The 26,631-nt window shown below is 44.8% G+C and overlaps 1 protein-coding gene across 1 annotated transcript in view; it reads right to left on the reverse strand.

Annotated features, from left to right (window-relative positions):
• adam8a (ADAM metallopeptidase domain 8a) overlaps window positions 1–25,981 on the reverse strand; it is a 46,533-nt gene extending 20,552 nt beyond the window's left edge. Inside the window, exons 1-14 of the mRNA XM_038782939.1 lie at window positions 25,797–25,981; window positions 25,094–25,203; window positions 19,594–19,670; window positions 17,095–17,170; window positions 16,912–16,988; window positions 13,792–13,975; window positions 13,598–13,663; window positions 12,088–12,159; window positions 10,624–10,793; window positions 7,670–7,751; window positions 6,729–6,880; window positions 5,524–5,701; window positions 3,232–3,321; window positions 2,359–2,554 (exon numbers count right to left, since the gene is read on the reverse strand). Of these exons, the coding sequence (XP_038638867.1) occupies window positions 2,359–2,554; window positions 3,232–3,321; window positions 5,524–5,701; window positions 6,729–6,880; window positions 7,670–7,751; window positions 10,624–10,793; window positions 12,088–12,159; window positions 13,598–13,663; window positions 13,792–13,975; window positions 16,912–16,988; window positions 17,095–17,170; window positions 19,594–19,670; window positions 25,094–25,203; window positions 25,797–25,848 (1,582 nt within the window). The 5' untranslated portion in view covers window positions 25,849–25,981. The remainder of the gene's footprint in view (window positions 1–2,358; window positions 2,555–3,231; window positions 3,322–5,523; window positions 5,702–6,728; window positions 6,881–7,669; window positions 7,752–10,623; window positions 10,794–12,087; window positions 12,160–13,597; window positions 13,664–13,791; window positions 13,976–16,911; window positions 16,989–17,094; window positions 17,171–19,593; window positions 19,671–25,093; window positions 25,204–25,796) is intronic.
• Window positions 25,982–26,631: the final 650 nt, after the last annotated feature.

Below are 26,631 nucleotides of genomic sequence, written 5' to 3' on the forward strand. Positions count from 1 at the left end.
CTTCAACTTTCTTGGTTAAAAATTGTCATTTGAATCCTCTTTAAAAAGTTGCATCTTGTTCAATCATGCCAGAAACGTGTAGGTACACTGTCTAAAACCAACAACTCGGGATCAAGGCCAATTTCAGATCTTGCCAGATTTTGGGTAGGGGATTCAGGGCAAGTGTGGAGTCAAGGGTTGCTCAAAGTACAGGAACGGCAAGCAAATGGAAAAGGATAAACCAGGAAACTAGTCAGGCACTAATGCATAGACTCGCCAAACTGTTATCTCGCAGTTAAAATTGATGCAGGAACATTCTAAAAAGTTAGGTTTTTGGACAATTCCGGTTCTTGGGACAGGCTGATTCGAGATGCTGTATTTGCATACACACCCGGAAAGTATCGGCAGCCATGTCTCTTTTCTCTTGATTAAAGCCATGATGTGGAGATGCCGGCGTTGGACTGGGGTGAGCACATTAAGAAGTCTTACAACACCAGGTTAAAGTCCAACATGATTGTTTCAAGCCTGTGAACCTGAGGAAGGAGCAGTGCTCCAAAAGCTAGTGTTTGAAACAATCATGTTGGACTTTAACCTGGTGTTGTAAGACTTCTTACTGTGTTCTTGATTAAAGGCAGCCGAGGGGGCATCCTAGGGGTATTTAACGATTAACAAAGGTTTTGATAGAGGGGATACGGAGACAATATTTCCTCTTGTGGGGACCAGCATTAACTGGAGATCGTCAATACAAGACGTCTTGTACCCATTGGATAAACAAAGTTCCCTAAAGAGTGGTGATAATGTGGAACTTGCTACCACAGGGATTGGGTGAAGACAATAGTTTAGATGTGCTGGACAAACATAGGAGGGAGAAGGGAATAGACGTTTATGATGATAAAATTAGAGGAGGAAAAATGTGAAAAGGCTCCAGTGGAGCATAAACACCAGCATGGACTGGTCGAGCCGAATGGCGGAGTTCGGTGCCATATATCTGGTGTAATTCCTTTTAACGCTACCTTAGCAACTATCAAGACTGGTTAAATTCTTGAACAACTGTAATAATGTAATCCTTTCTTTTCTAATTGGTCTTTGCAGTTTTCAGAACCTATACATATTCCCACTATTTATACTTAGTAACAAGGTGATTCAATCTTATGGCATTTACAATCTAATGTGCATAAAATTTTAATGCTGGATTAGGGATATTAGAAAGGGATATACAAAATAATGAGGTGCAGAACGGTGAAACTATGGCTGTAGCAACAGGATTTTTGTTCATGTCTGTATGCAATGGCAAATCAGCAACTCCCCAAATAATAAATGAAGGGATGTTGGACCTCAGTTTTTCTTAAAAGAAGTCGATAAGGATGCTAAAGTGAATTATACTATAATTAAAATGGAAAATAAGTGGATGGCATCACAATCTCAGCGAACAATAGGCTGATTTTTCCTTTGAGGACTGACAGGTGGCTCTTTAACGCGAGGGTCACCATACCTCAGGCAAGGGTCAAGGTTGAGAAGGCGGGGGGGAGGCGGGGGCCATTCATGAATAACCTCGACTAGTACGGGAATTGAACCCATGCAGTTGGTGTCACTACGCATCACAAACCAGCTGTCCGGCAAATTGAGCAACCTACCCCATTATATTTAAACATAGTGGGTTGAAATAGCACAATTGTAATGTGACCTCAAACACCAAATTTACTTGGAATAAAAACAGAAAATGCTGGAGACACTCAACGGGTCTGGCAGCATCAGAGGAGCGAGACACGGAGTTCGTGCTTCGAGTCCATGTGGCTCTGCTTCAGAGGTCCATTTATTTGAACCAAATTTATTGGTTTAACAGAAGCAAATATAAAACATTAAAACCACATTAAAAAAAAGTTTAAAATATTTCTCAAAAATCAAACATTTAATTGCTTCCTGATTAGAATTTGTAATCGATGATGGAATGATTAAAATTAGATTTACAAAAAAATAATGCACTTGAGCAGATACATCATGCGCTGCAGCATCATGTGCTGCATCTCAAGTTGGATCATAATGGTCATGGTGTTCAGGCCGGAACGTGGAGCCGAGTCCACAAAAGATCAGCCATGATCTCATTGAATGGCGGAGCAGGCTCGAAGGGCCAGATGGTCTACTCCTGCTCCTAGTTCTTATGTTCTTATAACAGCCAATGTGATGGCTCAGCTACTGGGCTCCAGTGCAGCCTCCTGCACAACGAAAGCTGTCTGCCAAAAAATTATTTAGTCAGGAGCTGTCACATCAAAATATGGAAACAGAACATGGGATCTGAACTGGAGCAGAACATGCCGGGTACTTTTGAGCGTCCGTTTTGGTGATGTCCGATGGAGTGAATTCTTTGTAAAAAGGAAATACCTGCTCCCCATAGGGTAACACAGTGCCGTTGAGGAGTGGGACACTCTCCATTGTAGCAGTAGCCTTGCCCGTTGCTGCAGGGAGAACCATTCATCCTGAAGGCGTCCTCTGAACACTGAGCGCGCACACCATCGCAGTAGTCGGACAGATCACAGTCGTGCTGTGCGGCCCTACATATTTGACCTGCTGGTTTGATCTGAATTAAAACAAGCAAATCGATCACCTTAAGCGCCAATTCACAAACGAAAGGATAAAATCATTAAGTTGAAACACGACAATTATTAAAAAACGGTCAAGATGTAGTAACCTTGCCACAGATTACAAGATCCCGAATCAGAAAAACAATTCTGACATGCTAATGATTCATAAACAAAGAATAATAGACAGCCACCAAAAGCTGTTTGTCTGTTCCATAGACTCTCGCCAATACCCCAGCAGGTTATCCTCATATTAATAAAACTGCATCAAGTTAACACTTACAATCGGTGAATAATCTTAATGCAAATATTGTTTCAGAAACGTGTTCTAAAATCTGCCTTGAGGCCCTGTACATTCACTAATTCATCAAGAAAAAACCTATTAAAAATAGCACAATTTGCACCTGGATCACCGATTGCACTCCGTAGAAACTCGTAGCAATCAATGGTAAAACATTAGAAGGACTCCCTGCTCTTTCTAATTGTGCTAATGCAATCTTCATTCTTCATCTGAACAGGCGGGAGCTGCCTTTAGTTCATGGCTCATCAGAAACAGGGAAACTCCAACTTGCTCAGGTGCTGTGCTAGAACGTCAGTCTGGATTACAGCCTCAAATGTATGGATCAATACTATTACCACGAGCAAGGATAAACATCTGGGACACTTGTATTTATACCTTGCAGTTCTGGCAACATTCTCCACCAGCACATTCCACTCCTTCCTTCAATCTGCAGGTTGTAGCATTACAACAAGGATTGGTACATTCCTGCAAGGGTAAAGATCAGTCACTATTTATACACGTTAATAATCCAAACAAACCTTTCAAACAATTTACTGCCTCTTTGTGCACTTCCAAACCAGAAATCCACTGCGGACATCATGGAAACCCAAAGATTAAAACCAGCCTTCACTTTCTGGCAATTGAAACTGGATCGTTGAAAAAGAGGATTCTCACATTTGGGTGCAACAAACACCATCCAAAATTAGTCCCTTTTCCTTGCGTCATTCTAGTAGGCTGGCTAATTAGGAGTTTCATAGAACATACAGTGCAGAAGGAGGCCATTTGGCCCATCGAGTCTGCACCGACCCACTTAAGCCCTCAATTCCACCCTATCGCTGTAACCAATAACCCCTCCTAAACTTTTTTGGTCTCTAAGCTCAATTTATCATGGCCAATCCACCTAACCTGCACGTCTTTGGACTGTGGGAGGAAACCGGAGCACCCGGATGAAACCCACGCAGACACGGGGAGAACATGCAGACTCCGCACAGACAGTGACCCAGCGGGGAATCGAACCTGGGACCTTGGGTGCTGCGAAGCCTCAGTGCCATCCACTTGTGCTACCGTGCTGCCAGAGTTGGGGAATAGGAGCCCTGCTGCTGATTCTCAATGTTTGATTTTCATTCCACTGATGTTCACAGAACAATCAGTCAAAGTCTTTTTTGAAGACTTATAAACCCTCAAGTTTAAAATGGAAAACCTTGGCAGAATTCCAAGTAGATGGAAAATAAAAACAGTTGCGATGTATAACAGGCTGCCGACCAGCTAGGAGCCTGCTTCACACATTGGCGTGGATCGGTTTCACTCCCATAATGCTTCCAGTATCGTCCAGTCCATTTCAATAGAAGCAGCGCGGAAACATGAGGGTCAGGGGTCTACCTGATTTCTAAGGGACGATCGTCTGGATGGACTCCAACAACCACCTCAACCAGAAACATCTGCTGAAAGTCAGCTGATTCACAGCCCACGTGTCTCTGCCTCTACTGATGGATGGAAAATGGTCGGAGACAGCCTGAAATTTCCCTAAGTGCCTCTCTTGTGGGAGCAGTCTCCTTACCAGGAACATGCTCCTGAAAATCAGCCCTTTATTCTTTCAGCATCCTATTAATTTCTCCATCTAACTCCATTGCAAGGCAATGGAGCAATCAGTCATTTAAAAAGGTCTGGAGACTAAAAGGCTTAATAAATAGAAGTGGGTGGCAGAGAGAAAATTAACTCCAGGAGTACAACAAATTCACAAAGCAGATATATATCTTTTGCATTCAAATTGTACATATGTCACTATTTCAAACAGCAAATGGATCTGACACCAATAAATAGCCATGCGCAAGTTTTTCTATTAATTTCACTCTGCCAAGCGTTTGGATAAGGACAGCTACAGATCTCCCATTTGGAAGCTGGTATTTGAAGAACCGCTGGGAGCTGTGCCGTTTAGATCGATGAGCAACATTTCAAACTCTTCCCCCTAATTAAATAGAGGAGCAACTTTACATTTTGGCGGTCGTGGTCAGGGTGAATTTCGTAAGAAGTCTTACAACACCAGGTTAAAGTCCAACAGGTTTGTTTCAAACACGAGCTTTCGGAGCACGGCTCCTTCTTCTTCACCTGAAGAAGGAGCCGTGCTCCGAAAGCTCGTGTTTGAAACAAACCTGTTGGACTTTAACCTGGTGTTGTAAGACTTCTTACTGTGCTCACCCCAGTCCAACGCCGGCATCTCCACATCATGGGTGAATTTCGGACATGGTATGTTCAGGCCTGAAGCGTAAAGTAGTCTGCTTGCAAACAGCTGGCTTTCCACCCCTCGCACATAATTTTGCTGCATGTGGGAGGGTGTGCATTAGCATCTAGCTTTGGGCATGTGTGCGTTTAGTACCTTGGACCTCATTCTTTAGCAACGCTGCTCTGAAACTGACAGCAAAGTGCTGACTTTTGTTTGTTTCACCAACTGATTTCAATTCCCTTTGAGAAAGTGCCGTTACAGCCAACGGCAGAAGCTTGCCTTAAGAGGCGTTGTGTGGACAAAACCTCTGTGCCATACATCACGTCGATTTGGCAATAGTGGGCTGCTGCTCCCAAAGTTTCCTTCACAGAAAGTTAACTTACCATCTATTACAACAGGGCAAATATTTTAACACTATTTTGCTACAACAAGTAAACCTCCAGGTTAATGAAGAAATTCCCTATTACCGCAACGGTGCCACAGTCGCATTCCTCTCCTCGCTCAAGAAACTGATTTCCACAGACCGGGCTTCCATACAATTCGTCTGCTCCGGGACTGTTCCAAAGGCATTCCGTCATTCCCGATGCCAAGAACTTCTGCAACTCCTGATGACTGCAGCTGCTGAAGCTTTTAGGAAACACAAGCCTAAAAAACAAATAAAGATGCGAGCGGCCAGTAAGATTTTGAGGCTAGATTTACATTACATTTAAAACTTGGCAAATTAGAACCAAAATGAAACTTGGATTGTCACCAGATATGTAGGAGCAGAAGGAGGCCATTTGGCCCATCGAGTCTTCACCGACCCACTTAAGCCCTCACTTCCACCCTATCCCCATAACCCAATAATCCTTTTTGGACACCAAGGGCAATTTAGCATGTCCCACCCACCTAAGCTGCACATCATTGGACTGTGCGGGGAAACCGGAGCACCTGGAGGAAACCCACGCAGACACGAGGAGAACGTGCAGGCTCCACACAGACAGTGACCCAGCGGGGAATCGAACCTAGGACCCTGGCGCTGTGAAGTCGCAGTGCTAACCACTGTGCTACCGTGCTGTCCACTAAATGCAATCATGGCTGATCCTCAACCACTTTCCCGGTTTATCCCCATAACCCTCAATTTTCTTACGGATTAAAAATCCGTCCATCTCAACCTTGAACATAGTTAACGACCCAGCCTTTGCAGCCCTCTGGTAAAATCAGAGCATTCAAATCTATGTCCACCAATGTGAAAACAGCATTTGAGAGAAGATTTATATTACTTCAGAATAACCAAAAGTTAAAGTTTACTATAAGAGTCCAAAAAGTGCATTATTGCTGCTAATCGATGTGACAAACAGCCTGTATAATTGGGGTTTCCTTCTCAAGTTCTCCCTCAGAAAACAAATTTCAAATTGAGCCAACAAAAAATGTCCAGCCTAGAACTTGAAAAACAGTTAGAGAACATGCTGGAACAGCCTCATGTTTGCTGATTATATTGGTGGCAATAATTACTTGATGCTGTTCGGGCACAAAACAGTCCAAACATTTCTATTCTCTCAACCTGATTTAAATCTTGAAATCAAACTTTTGTTTCCTCCAAATATTCATGTCACCCACCACCACCATCACGCTGACTGTGAGGCAACAGGTTCCTTTGTCTGGACTTGTTGTAGCCAGTTACTATCCTTACCCGGTTTTCTCTGCCATGATACAGCCACCATTGTGTTTGCTTGCTCCGCTGCAGCTACATGCGCTGTGATCCTCATCATGGGACATCCCCAAATTGTGACCCATCTCATGGGCAATCGTGGATGCTAATCCTATTGGGTTCCTATTGTGGTCCTATTAGAATGATTAAATCATTACCATCACATCCATGAGTCCAAGTAATGCGATTCGATTAAGGCTACAGGTATTATAGCACTGAATAACAGGTGTTACAAAGATTATATATTCCCAAAAGGTTATCGAAAATGCTGACTAACTAAAACCAGGACAGAAACAGGCCGTTTGGTCCAACAGGTCTATGTTGGTATGTCTACCGCACACTTACTGCTCTAACACTCATTTCCTCTCTCCCACATGTACTCCTCTTCAAATGCTTGTTTTAAAAAAAATAAATTTAGAGTACCCAATTCATTTTTCCAATTAAGGGGCAATTTAGCTTGGCCAATCCACCCAGCCTGTACATCTTTGGGTTGTGGGGGCAAAACCCACGCAGACACGGGGAGAATGTTCAAACTCCATACAGAGAGATCTTTAAATGCTTCTGTATAATCCCTTCAACCACTCCCTGTGGTAGCAAGTTCAACATTTTAACCTCTCTCCGGGTAACAACGTTTCTCCTGAACGTCTTCTTGAATTTATTAGGAACTCTCACATATTCATAACTCCACCGTTCTACTTCCCCCACAAGACTGATGTAGAGATCATCCAACCGGCTAATCTTTTATTGCCCATCATAAAAATCATGCATTCCATCGTGAGGGTCCATTATTACTTAATTCCACTTCATTTTACCCTTAAATGATGTTCTAAAATTACAACTTCGAGGGGGTGGGGGGAAAGAGGGACTTCTCATTCTTTGAAACTGTACTAGGTGGCACAAAAGCAGCAGCATCTATAACTCACCTCATTCACACCACCAGACTGATAGGAACACATGGCAGACTTTGTTGCTAATCCAACAGTTGACCCGTCAAAGCCCATTCCACTGAAAAGATACATGTTCAATGTTAGCCAGAAGAGTTCTTTTGCAAATATTATAGCATTGTGATAACAACAGTTCATTTTTGACGACACAAAAGAGAGCCCAACACATTCTCAGACCCCATGCAACTAATTGAATTATATTACGATCTGCGAACTCAACACTTAAAGCCATCCTCTTCACTGTGAGGACTGAAAACAGAGGCTGTTTAATCAATGGGTAATTTTACTATATGTGCTGCCGAAGTGAGCACTCATAGGTAATTTTAGGCCACAACTATTTTATAAATCAATTCTCGGGGCATGGACAAAACTGGCAAAAAGGGGCATTCGTTACCCCTCCAGAGTTTCGCCTTTCTCCGTGAACCACTGCAGTGACGGGCAGTGTTTGAAAGGGAATTCTACTATTAGCCAGCAATGATAAAAGGGACGGCGCGTCCAAATTGGGAGGCTGTGTGTCTTTGGAAGAGAACTCTGAGCAATACTGTTCCGATGACATTAACACTTTTCCCCTCTCGACAGGGAAGATACTGTTGAAGTTAACTTCGAGTGAATGGATTACAAACTGTAGATCAAACATGGAGGGAGTGCATATTTGAGTGTGGTGACAGAAAGCGCTAATAGCCTGGTCCTGATTTTTCACAAAGTGGTGGTGGATGCACCTATCCAGCAAGTGCTGCGCATTCCATCAACTCCAGCCCTGTAGATGGATGGACAGGCTTTGGGGGATTTCCCCCCCCCCCCCTGCTCTTGTAGATTTTGCTTTGAAATGGCTTATCCAGTGAAACACCTGGTCAACATTGGTCTCTAAAACATTCATAGAGGAAGGGATTCAGCAATGCCAGTGCCTATGAAAATGAAGAGGAAGTGGTTGAGTTTTCCCTTTCAGCTGGCCATCGCTGGTGCTGATACAGAGTGAACGTTAGCTATAACACATCAAACCCATGCCTGGATGGTATCCAAGTCCATCAAACCCATGCCTGGATGGTATCCAAGTCCATCAAACCCATGCCTGGGTGGTATCCAAGTCCATCAAACCAATGCCTGGATGGTATCCAAGTCCATCAAACCAATGCCTGGATGGTATCCAAGTCCATCAAACCAATGCCTGGGTGGTATCCAAGTCCATCAAACCAATGCCTGGATGGTATCCAGGTGCTGCCATAGGTTGGCATAATGGTGCCTCATTATCAAAGGAGTAGAGAGTTGACCTGAAATGTTACTGTGGTATAATCAATGAATAGACCCCTGGCATTAATTCAAGTACAGGGGACCGGTCGGAGTCACTGATGAAGCAATTGAAGATGTGTGGACAGAGGACAGTTCCCCATGGAATATTACACAGGTATGATATGAACCATCGATTGACTAAATCGTTACAATTTGTGGTAGCATGGCCCCTTTAAGAGAGGTGTCACAGACCTCGCCACCAGCTCGGGGGCAATTGCGCACGCGTGTGTGAACCCCAGCCAAAGGAGAGTTTGATCTGGATGAAAGGGCCATTCAAAGTTTCAAGAATGCCTGAAAAAGCAATTTGATAAACCACTTCGCCAGAGGTTGGCTAATTTATTTATTGTATAACTGAACGCAATTGGGCGGCATAGTGGCGCAGTGCTTAGCGCTGCTGTCTCACGGCGCTGAGGTCCCAGGTTCGATTTCGGCCCCGGGTCACTGCCCATGTGGTGTTTGCACCTTCTCCCCGTGTCTGCATGGGTCTCACCCCCACAACCCAAAATGACATGCAGATAGATGAATTGGTCACACTAAATTGTCCCTTCATTGGAAAACCCGATTGGATCTTGTATTCCCAAATTTGGCGGGGAGGCTGGAGGCAAGCCAGGCTGCCCAGTAGAGAGTCAGTTTTCACAGCAAAGAGGTGACAGGTTGTCCTGGGCGGGAGCCCCAGTTTTGGTCAGAAACTTCTGTCAGTTCGCCTTGGTTGGAAGGATGGGTTGTGGCCCAATCAGGGTTGATGTCTTATGGGTCAATGTTAACCGGAAGACCATCAAAAAGGACGTTAGCCAACTGGAGAGTTTAGGGGTGGCGACCCCCAAGATGGAGTCGACAAGTCCAGTGAGCACTGTGAATACTCCTGTAACTCGGTCCAGCTGAGGGGAGCCATGGACTCCCATTTCTATCCTAAGGCGGCATCAACTGTGGAGCACTCGATCCCGAAGAGAGAATGCGGAGCCTGTGGCTGGGCTAGGCGATTCGGGAGGACCCGGAGGTCTCCAAACCGAACAGGCTTTTTGATGGATTATTTCCTTGGTGGCCCCTGTTAAACATTGTACTTTTGTACAGAGTTTTGGGTTGTGTGTTGAGGGACTTAATGGGGGAGGGATATAGGAGCGTGGTCCCTTTAAGGGGGAGGGCCAGGCTACATGGACCACATGACTGTCTTGTGGCCAATCGCGCAGGGAGATGCAAACCTCGGCCAAATGGGAGTTTGCACAGGGCCCTGGGTGCAGGCGGTGTGGATCAGGGTGCTGAAGTATAAAGACCTGTTGTATATTGTTCTGTGCCGGTTATCCAACTGTGATGTGGAGATGCCGGCGTTGGACTGGGGTGAGTACAGTAAGAAGTCTTACAACACCAGGTTAAAGTCCAACAGGTTTGTTTCAAACACGAGTTTTCGGAGCGAGGAAGGAGCTGCGCTCCGAAAGCTCGTGTTTGAAACAAACCTGTTGGACTTTAACCTGGTGTTGTAAGACTTCTTACGGTTATCCAACTGCCTTTGATCAATAAACCCCTGTGTTTATTACTGGAAGCCTCCAGTGTCTGTCTCGAGACATCATGATTTCCAAAGGGATCTCAGAAATACATTACACGAACAAACATTTCTTCCTCGGAGTTTGGTGTTCCCGACAGGTACGTACGTGACAAACTGTGCATTATCGTGCTTCTTCTTCAACAGGAGCTCCTTTCCACGCCATTTAAGGAAGTTATCCAGAGTTGTATCAGGATTTGAGCTGACGGCAATCTTATCTGAACGTGTCCACACATCTAACCCGACCAACGCGACGCGGATATTTAACGATTTGTACAACTGACAAAAAAAAAAAGTGTAAAACAAAAATCAGAATGGACAGATTTTAAAAGAGACCATCAAATTTACTGAAGTTTTTGTTCTTCTGAATAAAACATATACATATGAATTAGAAGCAGTGGCAAGGCCATTCTGTCCCTCTAGTTTGCTCCGGCATTCAATAAGATCACAGCTAATTTGATGGGTGTCCTCAACTCCACATTCCGCCTACACACAATAACCTCTTGACTCCTCAGTCAAGAATCTCTTCTCTTGAACTAGTCACTGACCCTACCTCTACCACTCAATGGGAATGAGTTCCAAAGATTCACAACCCTCAAAAAGTGTCTTCCCATCTCTTGTCTTAAATGGGAAACCCCCCTTTTAAAAAAAAACCGGTGCCCCCTAATCCATCCTGTCAAGTACCCTCAGAATCTTCCCTGTGTCAATAAGATCTCCTCTCAATGTTCTAAACTCCAATGGATACAGACAAAAAAAATAAAAGTTTCTTAGTATCTTTTAATTACATGGGATTCAGAGTCAAAGAGTTACATTCCATTAATTTCACGTTATGAAACAGGCTCCTCTTCCCAGTCCAACATTGGGCCTCAGCCTCAAGAGAAGTCAAAGAGTTAAAGATGCCGACATCACCACCAAGTTCTTCTCTTTCCTGAAGCCAACGATCAGTAATACAGGTGGTCTATCTGAGTGACGCTATCCACTTTATACCGCGTTGCAACCACTTTTAACTGGATCAAAATCGTCTAAATGTGTTTCACATGAAAGCCTTGCAGTCAAAAAGGGTAGATTTTCATTTATCGTTTCCAATTCTTTTTAGATGCCCAACGTGATCTTCATAGATAAGCACCACTTATCCATTTATGGGTGACTTACTCCATTATTTGCCTTTTCATGAAATGTTAGCATATTTGAAATCAAACTATCTTCTCTTCCTTGATCTTCTCTGAAAAGGATCAGAAGTTTCCTAAGGGGTCCCGCCCCACCCAATCAGTAACCTACATTGCTCTTTCAGACAATGGGCCGTATTTTCCTGCCTCTCACAACATATTTTTCAGCGGCAGAGGCAACCCGCCATTGGCCACTGGTGGGACCGTCCAATGCCACCCAGGCTTCACCATCGGCGGGCCCGGAAAACCCCACTGGCGGCCAATGGCGGGAAAATTCCTCCCAGTGATCAGACTGGCATATTTACAGTATTCAATCCCCCTTTTCAGACTTCACCATGTGCAAGAGCATCTCGTTTCTCTTTGACTTCGCTTTTCATGCCCCAGAAAATAAAACAAACATTAATTACCTTGTCTACATGGTTCACTACCTCCATCATGCGCTGGCGTATTGTTAGGAAATTTCTGTTGAATCTCTCATACTGAAATGAAAAATATTCAAATGATTAACAGCTATATAAACCAAATTGTTGCTCAAGCCTACCTGTGAAAAGAATACCCATCGGGACCCACACGTAGTCTAAAATTGGATTATCTTTTCTTCCCACCAATTAATATAAACGCTTACTGACATATGACCCTTTTGTCTCTGCTTTCATGATCCCAGGGAGATCGGGTGCGATCTAACATAAAAACAGAGTCCATTCTGGGCGGGTTTGAGGGGACAAGGACCAGAAACAACCTGCTATCCAACAGCAATCTGCTTTGTTTTCCAGCCCTCAGCAGGAGTCCCCACCCCCCATGCTCGTCAGTGCAGGACACCATTTTGAAATGGCACCCCAGTCTCGAGGCCCCCCAGCCCTACCCCAGACCTCACCCCAGTCTCAAGGCCCCCAACCCTACCACCAGGCCTCACCCCGGTCTCGAGGCCCCCCAACCCTACCACCAGACCTCACCCCAGTCTCGAGGCCCCCCCAACCCTACCCCCAGATCCCACCCCAATTTCAAGGCCCCCCAACCCTACCCCCAGGCCTCTCCAACACTTGTTTAAAGGGGTCCTTCAGCTTCCCCCACCTCACAAGGGCAGGGCACCTTGGGCTTGATCCCCAGCATGGACAAAATGGCACCCTGTCCCCCTGCCCAGAAGCCCCCCCCCCCCTCCCCCCAAAGAGCCATTCGGCCTGGTCCACATTCATGGAGACCTATGCTAAATTACGCTCACCTGGGGTCTTCGAGGAAAAGGCATTCAACTCCAACGCTTTGGGTAGATCTGGCAAGTGCATATTAAAGAGGGACTAGCTGCTCACTTTAAAATGCAAATTTGCCAAATACAGATCCCGCCCATCGTTGATGGGATCCAGATTGCGACATTGCATGAGATCTCGTTAGATCTTGAGAGCGTAACGAGCTGGGTGAAAAATTACCGGCTGCTTCACGCCCAGAGTCGGGCATGGCGTGGCCGAATAGGTTGCGCCCAGAGTCTGTGAGTGCTTATAGCCAAGGAGCAGGTTTAATATAATACGATTTTCCAAGTCAACAATATACATATGTACAACACATACAAATAGGAAAACTCGAAACACAGCCAACCCTGGGACTCAAACTAATAATAGCTGCTTCAGAGGGTTGTAACATTATGTGAGGTTATTGAGTGGTCTTCAATATGGATTGACAGATTTTATAACCAGTTGTTATATTACACCAAGGTTAAAACCCACCGATGTGCAACTGTTTATGTGCCACTATTTGATCATTAGAAATATAATACAACAGAGAAAACTAAGACACGCACAGTAATGTGTCTGCTCTTTGAAATCAGATATTAAACAATTTGGCGAGTTAATAAAATTCAAAGCAACTTGTAAAAAAAAAAGTAACTCGTTGAAGAAACATCTTATTTCATTTTAAGGTTGGGCCTACCTCAGCATTGTCAACAACCAAGTAAAGTTCCACAAATCGGGAGCTTTGTGAAGCTTGTGCAAATCTCTAAAAAGGGGAAGGAATAGACAATTTGAATGTAGTTATTAACATGGAATGCAAGAACCAACACGTTAACATGTATCCAAATGTTTAAATATTTAAAAGCATCACAAACGTTCACAGGAGTGTTATACCCTGACAGGAGGTTGGTAAACTGCAGCCATTTTGGGTCCATTGTCATAAAGTGTAAAGTTGCGCGCGCTGCACGATCCCCGTTTAAGTCTCAGGTGCTGCTGTCTGTACAACGCGTGTTCTCCAGTTTGAGTTCCTTCCAGTGGTTCAATTAAGTAGACATTACTCCCAGCTGTGAGGACGCCCCTGGAAAGCAACATTAACAAACACATTAATCCCAACTCAAAGATTGCTTGCCTTGATCCATAAAGGATGTTCAAATTTCACAGATGTTCGAGAGGGAGTTGGGGGGGGGGGGGGAGAAATCCAGGAGGAATACTTTTTATTCACAATGCTGCCCCCTTTTTTTCTTCTACAAAAGTAAGAAATCAGTAATTTACCTGGCATGGGAACGTTAAGTCTCCCTCTCTTCTTTCACATGCTGTGGGCCATGCAGCTAGGCCAGAACTTATTCCCCATCCCGAATTACCCTCGAGACCCAGAAGGAAAAACAGTGAAACGGAGAGAGAAGAATACTGGTTCTAACTGTTTATTCCATCTGGGGGAAGTGGTGACGAGCTGCCTGCTTGAACCGCTGCAGTTCACGTGGTGTCGGTACATCCACCGTGCTCTCAGGGAGGAAGTTCCAAGGTTTTGGCCCAGCGACAGCGAAGGAACGGGGATATAATTCCAAGTCGGGATGGCGTGTGACGCGGAGGGGAACTCGCAGGAGGTGGCGTTCCCAAGCGTCAGCTGCCCATCTCCGTCTAGGTGCAAGAGGTCATGGATTTGGAAGATGCTGAAGTAGCCTTCGTGAGCTGCTGTAGTGCATCTTGCAGACGGTATACACGGCTGCCACTGTGCGTGGGTGGTGGAGGGAGTGAATATTGAAGGTGTTGGATGGATGGATGGATGGATGGATGGAAGGGGTGCCCACCCCTCCTTGAGAAAGACAACTGGTAAATCCGGACCTGGGCCCTCGGGAGGCCATATTCGGTGTGTTGGACCAGCCGTGGTTGGAAATGGGCATGGAGGCAGATGCTGTAGCCTTCGCCCCATTGAGCCCAAAGGCAGATCCTGTTAGGGTGGAGATCAACCTCTTCACCCTGTGCCCTGGCTTGGCGGGGGGGACCTGCTGGAATTCTTGATTTATTTATTATGCACTTTTGAGAATTGGATCTTATTGAACATTAGCGGGGGGGGGGGGGGGGACTGCATGTGTTAATGGTGAGATTGTATGTGTTATGGGCGATTCCTTTTTGTCATTTGTTCATGTTAACATGCGGGCTTACGTCCGGGGTTTGGTGGGAGGATGGGACCGTTGTTATTGATATGGAGATTGACATTACATTCGTTACTGATTATTGTTTATTGTTGGGTGTAAATTTGGGAGCAAATGTGAAAAAGGAGAATTTAAAAATATTTAAGAGAAAGACAACTGATGAAAAATAATATTTGGTGCATGTTTTTCAACCTGAAAGCAACATTTTAAGCAGACATTTCTTATTTAAAACTATTTTCAGGTTCCCCCTCATCCAGTCACGCTGCGGAGTCACAATTCTTATGCCCGCTTAGTGCAAGATCATTGGAAAATTCTCTTCAGCACAGCTGCCAATCACTGGTTTTATGACAACTTTGACATAGATTCATCCAGACTCGAAAGGTTCGCTCTGTCTCTCTTCACCGATGCTGTCAGACCTGCTGAGATTGTCCAGCATTTTCAGTTTTTGTGCAACTAAATATAGCTTAAATCCAAATGAATTATAGCTTCTTTTGTGGGTGCTAATTCATTATTTCGCTGCCTTCCTCGAGCAGTTTTATTGTTCAGTCTGCAGTGTTGTGAATCAATGATTCTTTTCAGACAATTTCCATTGTTCACTGTCGAATGGCTTTGGCCAAGTTCCACATTTGGTGGCCATTTCCTCGTGCTAAATGTACTGTACCTTGTACAGACTGATCCATTACTCCATGTATATTAATCCATCATTTCTCAACTGTAAATCGGAGGTTGTTAATCTACACCATTTCACAATGTTTAAAAAAGAGAATCAAGCCGCTTTGTACTTTTACCTCAAGACTTTCCTCCCCACAGATTATACAAGTGTCAGTTCAGCTCCCACTGATCGTCTGTCATTAATTACATTTAACTACCACTGTTGGAAGTGGATCTCATGGTTCTTGGCCTGCCTTTAAGACGGAGCATCCTTTTGGTTAGATCTTTCCATTAGAGACGGGGAACACCCATCTTAACTCACTATCGCAAGTGGGCCCAAGGCTCTGCTAACATGCGCTGAATGGAAAGCTATGAGGGAAATGATGGATGGGCTGAACAAGATTTCTGGTGTCAACTCGGTTCTTGGGAGGAAGTAGTAGAGGGATAATTAATGGTCTCTTATCTCAGGAAAGATATACTGGCATTGGACGCTGTCCAGAGAAGGTAAACTTGGTTGATCTTGGGTACGGAGGGGCTTTCTTTTGAGGGGAGATTGGGTCTGTACTCATTACAGTTAAGAACAATGGGAGGCGACCTTATTGAGATATATAGGATCCTCAGGGAACTTGAGCTGTACTGTTCTTTGTTGGTCCTTTGTTGTTGTTGACAGGGTAGATGCGGAGAGATTATTTCCCCTTGTAGGAAAGTCAAAGATCTATGGCACCAGAGGGCATACGAGTAAGAGGTTGTCCATTTTAAACAGATGAGCAGGAATTTCTTCTCCGAGGGGATTGAATCTGTGGAATCCTTTACCGCAGAGGGTTATAGAGACTTGGCATGCAAGTACGTTCAAGGCAGAGATAGACAAATTGTTAATCACTCAAGGAATTAAGAGCGATGGGGATCAGACGGGGAAGTGAAATTATCATAGAATTTACAGTGCAGAAGGAGGCCATTCGGCCCATCGAGTCTGCACCGGCTCTTGGAAAGAGCACCCTACCCAAGGTCAACACCTCCACCTTATCCCCATAACCCAGTAACCCCACCCACTAAGGGCAATTTATCATGGCCAATATATATCAGTCATGATCTCATTGAATAGCGGAGCAGGCTCGATGGGCCGAATGGCCTACTTCTGCTCCTACATCCTGTGGTCTCATAATTATCAATAATAAAGGCAGATTAAAGGAAGGAGAGAGCTATTACATACCTGAGTCCAGTACAGGTGCTGATACTAGCAGAGGAATCATTGATGCCTTCAATCACACCATGATAATTACAATGATCCTGTGACAAATCACACCATTTCAAATTAAAATAACAGAATGTCGAGATATAAAACACTTTAATTACACAAACCATTTTTTTTATTAAATAGATGGCAGACAAATACCAGAAATGGTGTTTCCACTACTTCCGTTCCATTTTCCAAGTAATGGGTTTCAGAATAATGCTTGACCAGTAGACCCCTGTTGAAGCAGAAAATAAATGAATTGGAGCTGGACTGAGGGGTGTCAACAAGAGCTTGAGAGTTGATGCAGCTCGACACAACCTCGCACCCGTACCATTGTGAAATGAAGCCTCGTTGACTTCTACACTAACTCAATTCTGTAAAATCCTTCCTCCCGCCAGGCATCGCCTAATCACTAGCCTTTATTCTCATCGACTTTACAATTCAGAAGGAGGCCATTCAGCCCATCGGGTCTGCACCGGCCCTTGGAAAGAGCACCCTACCCAAGCCCACACTTCCACCCTATCCCCGTAACCCAGCAACCCCACCCAACCTTTTTGTTCAGTAAGGGCAATTTATCATGGCCAATCCACCTAATTCGCACATCTTGGAACTGCGGGAGGAAACCGGAGCATCCGGAGGAAACCCACGCACACATGGGGAGAACGTGCAGACTCCGCACAGAGTGACCCAAGCGGGAATCGAACCTGGGACCCTGGAGCTGTGAAGCAACTGTGCTGACCACTATGCTACCGTGCTGCCAATTTTTACATAATTGAATGCAACCAATCTACTTAGCAGACCCAGGCACATTAAAAATTTAGAAGCTTAATTCCATTCTTAATTATTATAGGAACTGCACTCTTTCTGGCTATCTGATCAGCTCAAAGAATTAAACTTTATTAATTCAGCTTGAGCAGGTTAAAACTTGTGCATAAAGTTTATTCATCTATTAGCAGAGTCTGTGGAATTTGCATTGCAGACTCAGGCAATGGTAGCGGGCGACTCGAGACGGGTGGAACAGTTTTATGTGAGCAGAGGATCGGAGGGTGGACCAGATAGTCAGGCCTGAAGATGACAGATAAGGCCCAGATAAGGACTTCCACAGCAGATGAAATGAGGGAAGGATGGGGGTGAGAAATGCTGAAGAGGTGGAATTAGGTGGTCTCAATAATGGAGAGCCTACAGTGGGTTGTAAAGTTGGCTCAGAGCCGAATAAGACGCCATGGTGGTGAACAATCAACCGGAGACTTAACCCAGGAAGGGTGATGGATTCTGCAGCAAGGGTATGGAGTTTCTGGTGGAAGCCAAATTGATGATTTCGGACACCTCGCTGTTTGAGTGGAGAGAGAAACCTACACGACAAAAGTCTGACAACGTGGATTGGAGGAGTGAGGAGCACTGGATGTGCTCTCTGCATCTTTTTGTGCCCCATTCTCCCAGTGATCCCATGCTTTTTCATCCCCTCGCCATAGGTTTGCCTCGCTCCATTTCTTCCCAATTGGCTGAATATTTATGGGAGTCAGTATGTCCTGTGTCTCAAGTGTCATTTTCCCAATCTCCTGCTGTCATTGCTCTGTACAAATTTCATTGTCTGTGTTCCACCCTTTCCTGACATTATATTGCGAGATACAGGCACTTCATGCAGTCAGAGGTTCCTCCTTCTCTGTTACTTTAACAGAAGTGTTTAAAGTGAATGAGTTAATGACACTGCTGAGAAATAGCCTCAGGGCCTCGGGTCTTGTTCTCAGAATCACTCCCAATTAGTTTACCATCATCACATTTCCTGTGGTTTTATAAAAAAAAACTGCCTTCCTTTATACAAGACTGCTATCTCCGAAAAACATTACAGTCAACTAACAAAAATTGTTTTGCACTTTCCATATTTAACAAGCATGTATTTTTTGACAAGCCCAGAGATATATTTGCGCTGGAATAGGTCACAAAAAATAAAATTAAGTAAGACATTAGTAACATGGTCGAGACCAGCATGATCTTTTACTTGTTGCATTCTCCCCAAGCTGTTTCACAAGGACCTGGTATACTATCTAGCCAGTGCAAAAGCCGTTAATTTAAACGGTACATAACCGTGGTCATATTCATTTCATTCATGCACTACATCCCGGAGTTAAAGCAGTGGTTTGCAGTCGCATGCGCTACCACCAGTGGAGTCAAGTCGCCAGAACTGAGAATAGGACTAGTTTATATTTAAATGCAATCTTTATTTCAAAAGTTATGCTGCGCCACTTCATGTTTGAGATTAAAATGGCTGCTCCATTAATCCACACTGCCGAGTAGGAACCAACAGAAAGTTGAAGTGGAAAATTAATTTAATTACGGAACACCAGTACACAATGGGAGGACAGGGGTTTCCACACAAGACAGCTTTGAGCCCATGACCACGGTGCGTACACCAATGTGCTCTCCCTAGTTTTTACAGTTCCTTAAACACCGGCCGTGACTACATTGCAATCCCAGTGCTGGACATACCTCAATACAAACAAAATCTCTGGCTTGCAAAGGGATGACACTGACCCTTTTAAAACAGTAACACAATAAAGTGACTTTATAGCAATAATTTTTTTTAAAAAAGGCCTGCTCTCCAAAATCAACTGGAGAAGAAAGCGGTACTGTTTTTAAAAAAGGAAGTCACAACCTTACCCATTTTTTTCGAGATGAACAATGAGTTCCTTCCCTTCCACATTTACGGAATAGGTGATTTTTTCTGGATGGACGATCTGAATAATGGGGAGGGGGGGGGAAAAGAGAGAAAACCAATATTGTTCTGATAATCAAGACCACGTTGGGCAAGAGGTTCTCTGGAATACCTACACCAAGCAGAGGCTTCCTCTGTTCAATATTTATAATGTAACACAGAGAGAAAGGGTATGTCTAAGTAACTACAAAAATAGGTTATCTCAAATGCTTTCACAACATAAATAATTACTTACTTCAAGATCACCTGGCCCATTTCATTTCAGTGTGAGGTTGTCCTTTAATATCTTTTTTAAGGTTAAAGCACAATCTAACTTGGCTGAATTTTATTTATGAACTCATTGAAACTGTTTCACAACCACATCAGGTGTGAATGGACAGTACCGCCTTTTTCAGACAGCTCTGGGAATACACCATCAGAACTTAATAGTTTTCAGCATTCAACCGCGCCCCTGCCATTTCCCAGCATCTTGAGTCAGCCTGGCTCAGTGGTAATGTTCTTGGAGCCAGAAGGTCACAGGTTCAGGTCCTGCTCCAGATGTTGACATCAATGGCCGACGCTTGGCAGTGCTGAGGGAATCCTGCATTGTCTTTCAGATGACGGACTGCCCGGCCGGTTTTGTTTATGGTTCACCCATTCTCGGGATGTGGGCATCGCTGTCAAAGGTGGCATTGGTCAGACAACCCAGTTTCCTGCCACGGATTAACGAGCGGTTTGCCAGCTCACTTCAGAACCACACTGGTGTGGGGCTGGAGTTAGGGTCGCCAGTCCGAGCCAAGATGGCAGCTTGCCTTCCCCCAAGTGTCAACAGTGAGGCAGTCGGGGGGGGGGGGGGGGGGGGGGGGGGTGCTTAACGACAATCCAAAACCTTCATGGTCACTTATATTGATAGCAGATGTTAAAAGGAAAATTGAATTCAATGCCTAAACCCGTATTCAGAGCATAGTCCAGGGCTTCAGCTGAGCTGCTTAACTGGGGCCTGTCAGCTCTCTCAAGCGATCAGAAAAAGTCCTACGGTACTAATTTGACGAAAAGTGTTTATCCAATTGCACTGCCCCATGTTTACGCCTCAAATGACATCACAAGAAAAACACATGGTCACGTGACTCATTGCCAACTATGGGATCTTGCTCCGTGCAGATTGGCTTCTATGTTTCCGAAATTAGATTATAAGAAATAGGAGGAATATGGGCAGCATGGTGGCACAGTGGTTAGCACCGCTGCCTCACAGCGCCGAGGAACTGGGTTCAATCCCGGCTCTGGGTCACTGTCCGTATGGAGTTTGCACATTCTCGCTGTGTCTGCGTGGGTTTCACCCCCACAACCCAAATATGCGCAGGGTAGGTGGATTGGCCACGCTAAATTGCCCCTTAAATTGGGTACTAAATTTATTGTCAAAAAGAAATAGGAGGAATAGCCATTCAGCCCATCCAAGACCGTTCAGCCATCCAATAAGATGACAGCCTTTTGACTCTTACCTTCAATGACGTAGCGTCCATTCCAACAATGATGCTTCAAAACTACTTCATTGGTTTTAAGGCACCTTTGGGATGTTCTTAGATGATGAAGAGCCCAAGTCAATCTCAGTGCCCCGACCCAAAGCCCGGCCCTTTGATCAGGCACTGTGCCTTTGAATGAGACCGCCTACCCTGCGAGTACACAAGCAACCTCGCACAGGCTTGCTTGCTGTGCTCCCTGCATGGTGTGCCACCCACCACTGGGTCAATACCAGCATTGGTGGAAGGAAACCCTGAAGTGGGCATTAATTGGTGGCGGGGGTAGGGAGGCTGCCCACAGGGTTTCCCGGACTTGGATCTGGATAGAGGCAGAAATGTGACCGGGGTTCCCAGCTGCCCACTCTCCCATCAGATTAATAACCCCCCCCCCCCCCAATCAAACTCGCCATGGTGGTGGGCCGGGGGGGGGGGGGGCGCTACAAAATTCTGCCCCATATTTATTTGCTTTAAAATTCATAGGGTCTCTACACTGCAGAAGGAAGCCATTTGGCCCATCGGGTCTGTACCAACCATCGGAAAGAGAACCCGACCTCGGCCCACTCCCCCACCCCATCTCCGCAACCCGACCTAACCTACTGGACACCAGAGGGCAATTTAGTATGGTCAATCCACCTTATCTGCACATCTATGGAGGAAACCAGAGCACCCGGAGGAAACCCACACAGACACGGGGGAGAAAGTGCAAACTCCACAGTCACCCGAGGCCGGAATTAAATCCTGGTCCCTGGTTATGTGAGGCAGCAGTGCTAACCATTGTGCCGTTTAACATGATCATCTGTCTGCATTGCCCTGAAGATTCATATTTTAATGCCATTTGCAATTTTCTGACTTTGCATCCATGACACACACCTTTTCTATATTTATAAAAACAGTGGTTCCAATAGTGACCCCTGTGGGACACCACTCTTTACAACGCTTCAGACACACCACATTTGTGAACCATTATTCATTCTGCCCTTTGGCCAACCTCCCATTTACTTTTTAAACTCATTCATAGGATGTGGGCATTGCTGGCAAAGCCAACAATGATTGGTCATCCATGGTTGCCAAAAGAGAAGCAGGTCCTTGTGGAGAAGGTCCTCCCACAGCTTCTCCTCCAGCAGCTTTGGTACAGCGGAGTGGTTTTTGCTAGGCCACTTCCAAGGGTAAAGATTCACCCACATTGCTAGTGGTCTGGACTGTCAGTGGTCGGACACGATAAGGATGTTACATTTCCTTCCTCAAAAGCCATCAGCGAATCTAATGATTTTTAATGACATCCCCATAGTTACATGGTCACTATTGCTGATGCCAGCATTTTAGTCTAAATTTAACAAAATGTAATGGACTGAATGAGGTAGGGTTTGAACAAATCCCCAGATCGTTAGCCCAGGCCCCGGGATGACTAGTCTGGGAATATATAAACTTACTTTCATTTCATCAACAAGCCTCATGAACAGTACTTTATTAAGTTACTTTATTTCCTATAACATTTGTCAAGGGATTTGGGGTTACTTGTGCATGAAACATAAAGCAGCAGGTAATCAGGAAGGCTAATGGAACGTTGCTCCTTATTTCAAGGGACTTGGAATACAAGAACTGTGCAAGGTACTGGTGAGATCATATCTGGAATACTAAGAGCAGTTTTGGTCCCTTAAGGAAAGATATTATTTCATGAGTTCAGTGAAGGTTCACTAGAACGATACCTGATATGGAGGTATGGTTTTATAAGCAAATGTTAAACAGGTTGGCACTCTACTCATTGAAATTTAGATGATTGAGCAGTCATCTAATTGAAACATAGAGCATTTGTAAGGGGATTGACGGGGTAAATGCTGGGGGGGGGGGGGGGGGAGATAGTCTAGGACTAGAAGTCACAGTCTCAGATTAAAGGGGTGCCCATTTCAGACTGAGATGAAGAGGAATTTCTTCTTCCAGAGGGTTGTGTCTCTTTGGAACTCCTTGTCAGAAGAGAGCTGTCGGGGCAGAATCCTTGTGTACATTGAAGGCTATTGGTAGATTCTGGATCAGGAAGGGAATCAAGGGTTACAGGGAAAGGGCAGGAGATTGGACACGAGGAACGTCGGACACGAGGAACGTCAGATCAGCCATAATCCTAATTAATGGCAGAATGGACGAGAGGGGCTGAAGGGCTATCTCCTATTTTTTTTTTTTTAAAACAGTCTTTATAAGTCTGGTGTTGGATGCCTAAAGCCCTGTTTTTCCAGGTAAATGTATATTTGACTCTATTATGGATTCTTTACCAGCATGGTTCATTGTTACATTTTGAGTGCCTCCGCTACACTGGTAACTTTCCTGGCCCCCAGCAAAACTTCCATATAGATACATAGAAGATGGAGCAAGAGGAGGCCTTTTGGCCCTTCAAGCCTGCTCCACCATGACCTTGACTTATCATCCAACTCAATAGCCTAATCCTGCTTTCTCCCCATAACCTTTGATCCCATTTGCCCCGTGCTATATGCAGCCGCCTCTTGAATATATTCAAAGTTTTAGCATCAACTATTTCCTGTGGTAATGAATTCCACAGGCTCACCACTCTTTGGGTGAAGAAATGTCTCCTTATCCCGGTCCAAAATGGTTTATCCTGAATCCTCAGGCTGTGACCCCTGGTTCTGGACACAGCCATCATTGGGAACATCTTCCCTTCATCTACCCTGTCTAGTGCTGTTAGAATTTTATAAAGACTATGAGAGTCCCCATTCATTCTTCAGAACTCCAGCGAGAACAATCCTAACCTAGTCGATCTCTCCTCATATGACAGTCCCACCATCCCTGGAATCAGTCTGGTAAACCTTTGCTGCACTCTCTCGAGAGCAAGAACATCCTTCCTCAGAGAAGGAGACCAAAACTGCTCACAATACTCCAAGTGTGTCCTCACCAAGGCCCTGTACAATTGCAGCAACACATCCCTGCTTCTATACTCGAAACCTCATGCAATGAAGGCCAACATACCATTAACCTTCTTCACCTGCATGCTTGTCTTCAGTGACTGGTGCACAAGGACACCCAGGTCCCGCTGCACACTCCCGCCTCCTAATTTACAACCGTTCAGGTAGTAATCTGCCTTCCTGATTTTGCTTCCAAATTATGCTGCATCTGCCATTGATTTTCCCACTCGCCCAACCTGCCAAGATCATGCTGAAGGATCTCTGCATCCTTGTCCCAGTTTACCCTCCCACCCAACTTGGTGTCATCTGTAAACTTTGAGATGTTATATTTTGTTCCCTCATCCAAATCATTAATATCCAAAGGTATTATAACGATTGTGGTCGAAACCCTCTTATTTGCCTGGCCACTTCACGGCTATTGGGGCTGCTATCTGTCCACTTGCAATTCAACCAATTCTGTGTTATCCAAGTGTAGGAAATTTCATGGTATCAACATGTATTTTACTGAGAGTTCAATGCTGTACAACTGAATGGCCCAGACAGCAATGTTTGGATACATGTAACCTCAACAGCAGAGTTATCAGCACCTTCCCCGCCCCCGCCAAACTCAGGACACCAGAGGGCATTTACATTGAGAAAAGCTAACAGCACAGACCGCAAGTCAAACTCGAGATTTAGTCTCCATGTCTTGGCTACTCAATGCCTTAACCAGCTGCTCCATACTCTATTAGCTAACAGTGTTAATGCCTGCCCAGTTCTACCCAGTAAGAAGTCTTACAACACCAGGTTAAAGTCCAACAGGTTTGTTTCAAACACAAGCTTTCGGAGCACTGCTCCTTCCTCATTTCTACCCACACACTGCTGTTATTATTCCAGCCCCTCGCTAACTCTGGAATTCCCCTAATCGATTCACTGGGGCCAAACCATTTCCTATTCTGTAATCAATCACTTGAACATTTCCCACTTGCTTATAACCCAGTCGTTCAGGAAAAAAAAAAGCACACATTTGCTGTAAACAGGGTGATGTACTCTGCTCCCACCTTCGATGGAGACAAGTCTCTCTTGTTGAGAATGGTGCTCATTAAACGAGGTTTCACTACTTCATATTTCTCTACTTCAGGAAGCGAGTTAGACCAGAGAGGATAGGCAGCTGTTGGGATAAAGCAAGTCAGCAAGGTTAAAGCAAGTCAGCAAGGTTAAAGCAAATCAGCAAGGTTAGGAACAAGCACAGACTTTGTCATTTCAAATAACCAACACTGACAATGTCCATTGAAAAGGAACAAGACGTTATTACCACCGGGGTTTACTTAACAATTAAGATCTGTGCAGATGTGCAATTGTCATTACAGCCTGTGGATTTAAAACTATAACATCAGTATAAAATTCTGAAACAAGATAAAACGGGCAGTTGTGTGTGTCCCATTAACTTGCCCGCCCTCCAATAAAGTTTGGAGCATTTTAAAACATTCAATTGATAAGCTAACAGATATGCCAAAGGCATGTTTAATTGGGAGTTGGTCAAAGATAGTGCGTTCATTGTTTCGAATTCCAATAGGTTTGGTTTTTTTTTAAAGTGAGAGGTATTCGGGATATGTTGGAGGAATCCGAGTAAAGGATGGAGTCGAGATTTGTTGTCTCAATCCTGTCAACCAAATGGTAAAAGGGTTTTAAAAAGAAAAAAATCTGAACTCTATCTATGTTCAATGCACTGCACTCGTGAATAAGGCGAGGATGTAAACTTACCACACGTTCTGCCTACAATCAACAAGCCAAATGTAACAGAAATCCAGTGCATTCTGTCCTGGGGGCTCGCCCTGTCGGATGCAGTCCTCTGTATCAGTGACCAGCAAGCAGGCTGTGCTGAATGTAGTCACTACACTGAGAGTGACTCATTATCACAAACCCCGCCTGTTACTGCCATTGCACAAGCCTCCAGCCAATCGACACCAATTAGTCACAAAATAGGGGGAAGTTAGAGTTAAAACTGCGTAGCTTCGCCTTTTGGAAGATGCACCTCTTGAATTATTACCTTTCATCTGAAACATGCTCAGGGATAATGGCTTTGAATTGTGGGAGGGGAGCCTCCGGGAGATGTGTCTGGAGGATGGAGCAGTTCAGCCAGGTTAGATTTGGGCTGGGAGAGGAGAAGGGCAAGGACCCGGAAGTCTGAGTCAAGAATGAAACAGCAGCAACAAGACCGTGACGCCACCCCCTTTCCTGAAACAGCATCCTCAGTATCGAGAAAGTCAGGGAATAGGAATCTCTGTCCACTTTCCTTCCTGATCAACTCCATCGATCTTGCAGGGGGAGGGGGGGGGAGGGGGGGAAGGTGCAATACATTCTTCTGGTCAGTAAGCTGTTGTGCCAATCCTGATTTATTAGAATGAACAGGTTTTCCTTCTGCACAATCTCTTTCATTGCTTTCAGTTTGAGAACATCACTAAAAAATAATTTTAAAATCGACCCCCTTTGAGCTTGCACTCAGATTGGAAAGTATGGGAGGTATGGCTCATTGTTAGAGGGGTCCCACAGATTCAAGAGCCCCAGAACACTCATGATCGCTGGATGTGTAACTTCC

This window comes from Scyliorhinus canicula, chromosome 22 (assembly GCF_902713615.1).
Source record: "Scyliorhinus canicula chromosome 22, sScyCan1.1, whole genome shotgun sequence".
Taxonomy (NCBI): Eukaryota; Metazoa; Chordata; class Chondrichthyes; order Carcharhiniformes; family Scyliorhinidae; genus Scyliorhinus; species Scyliorhinus canicula.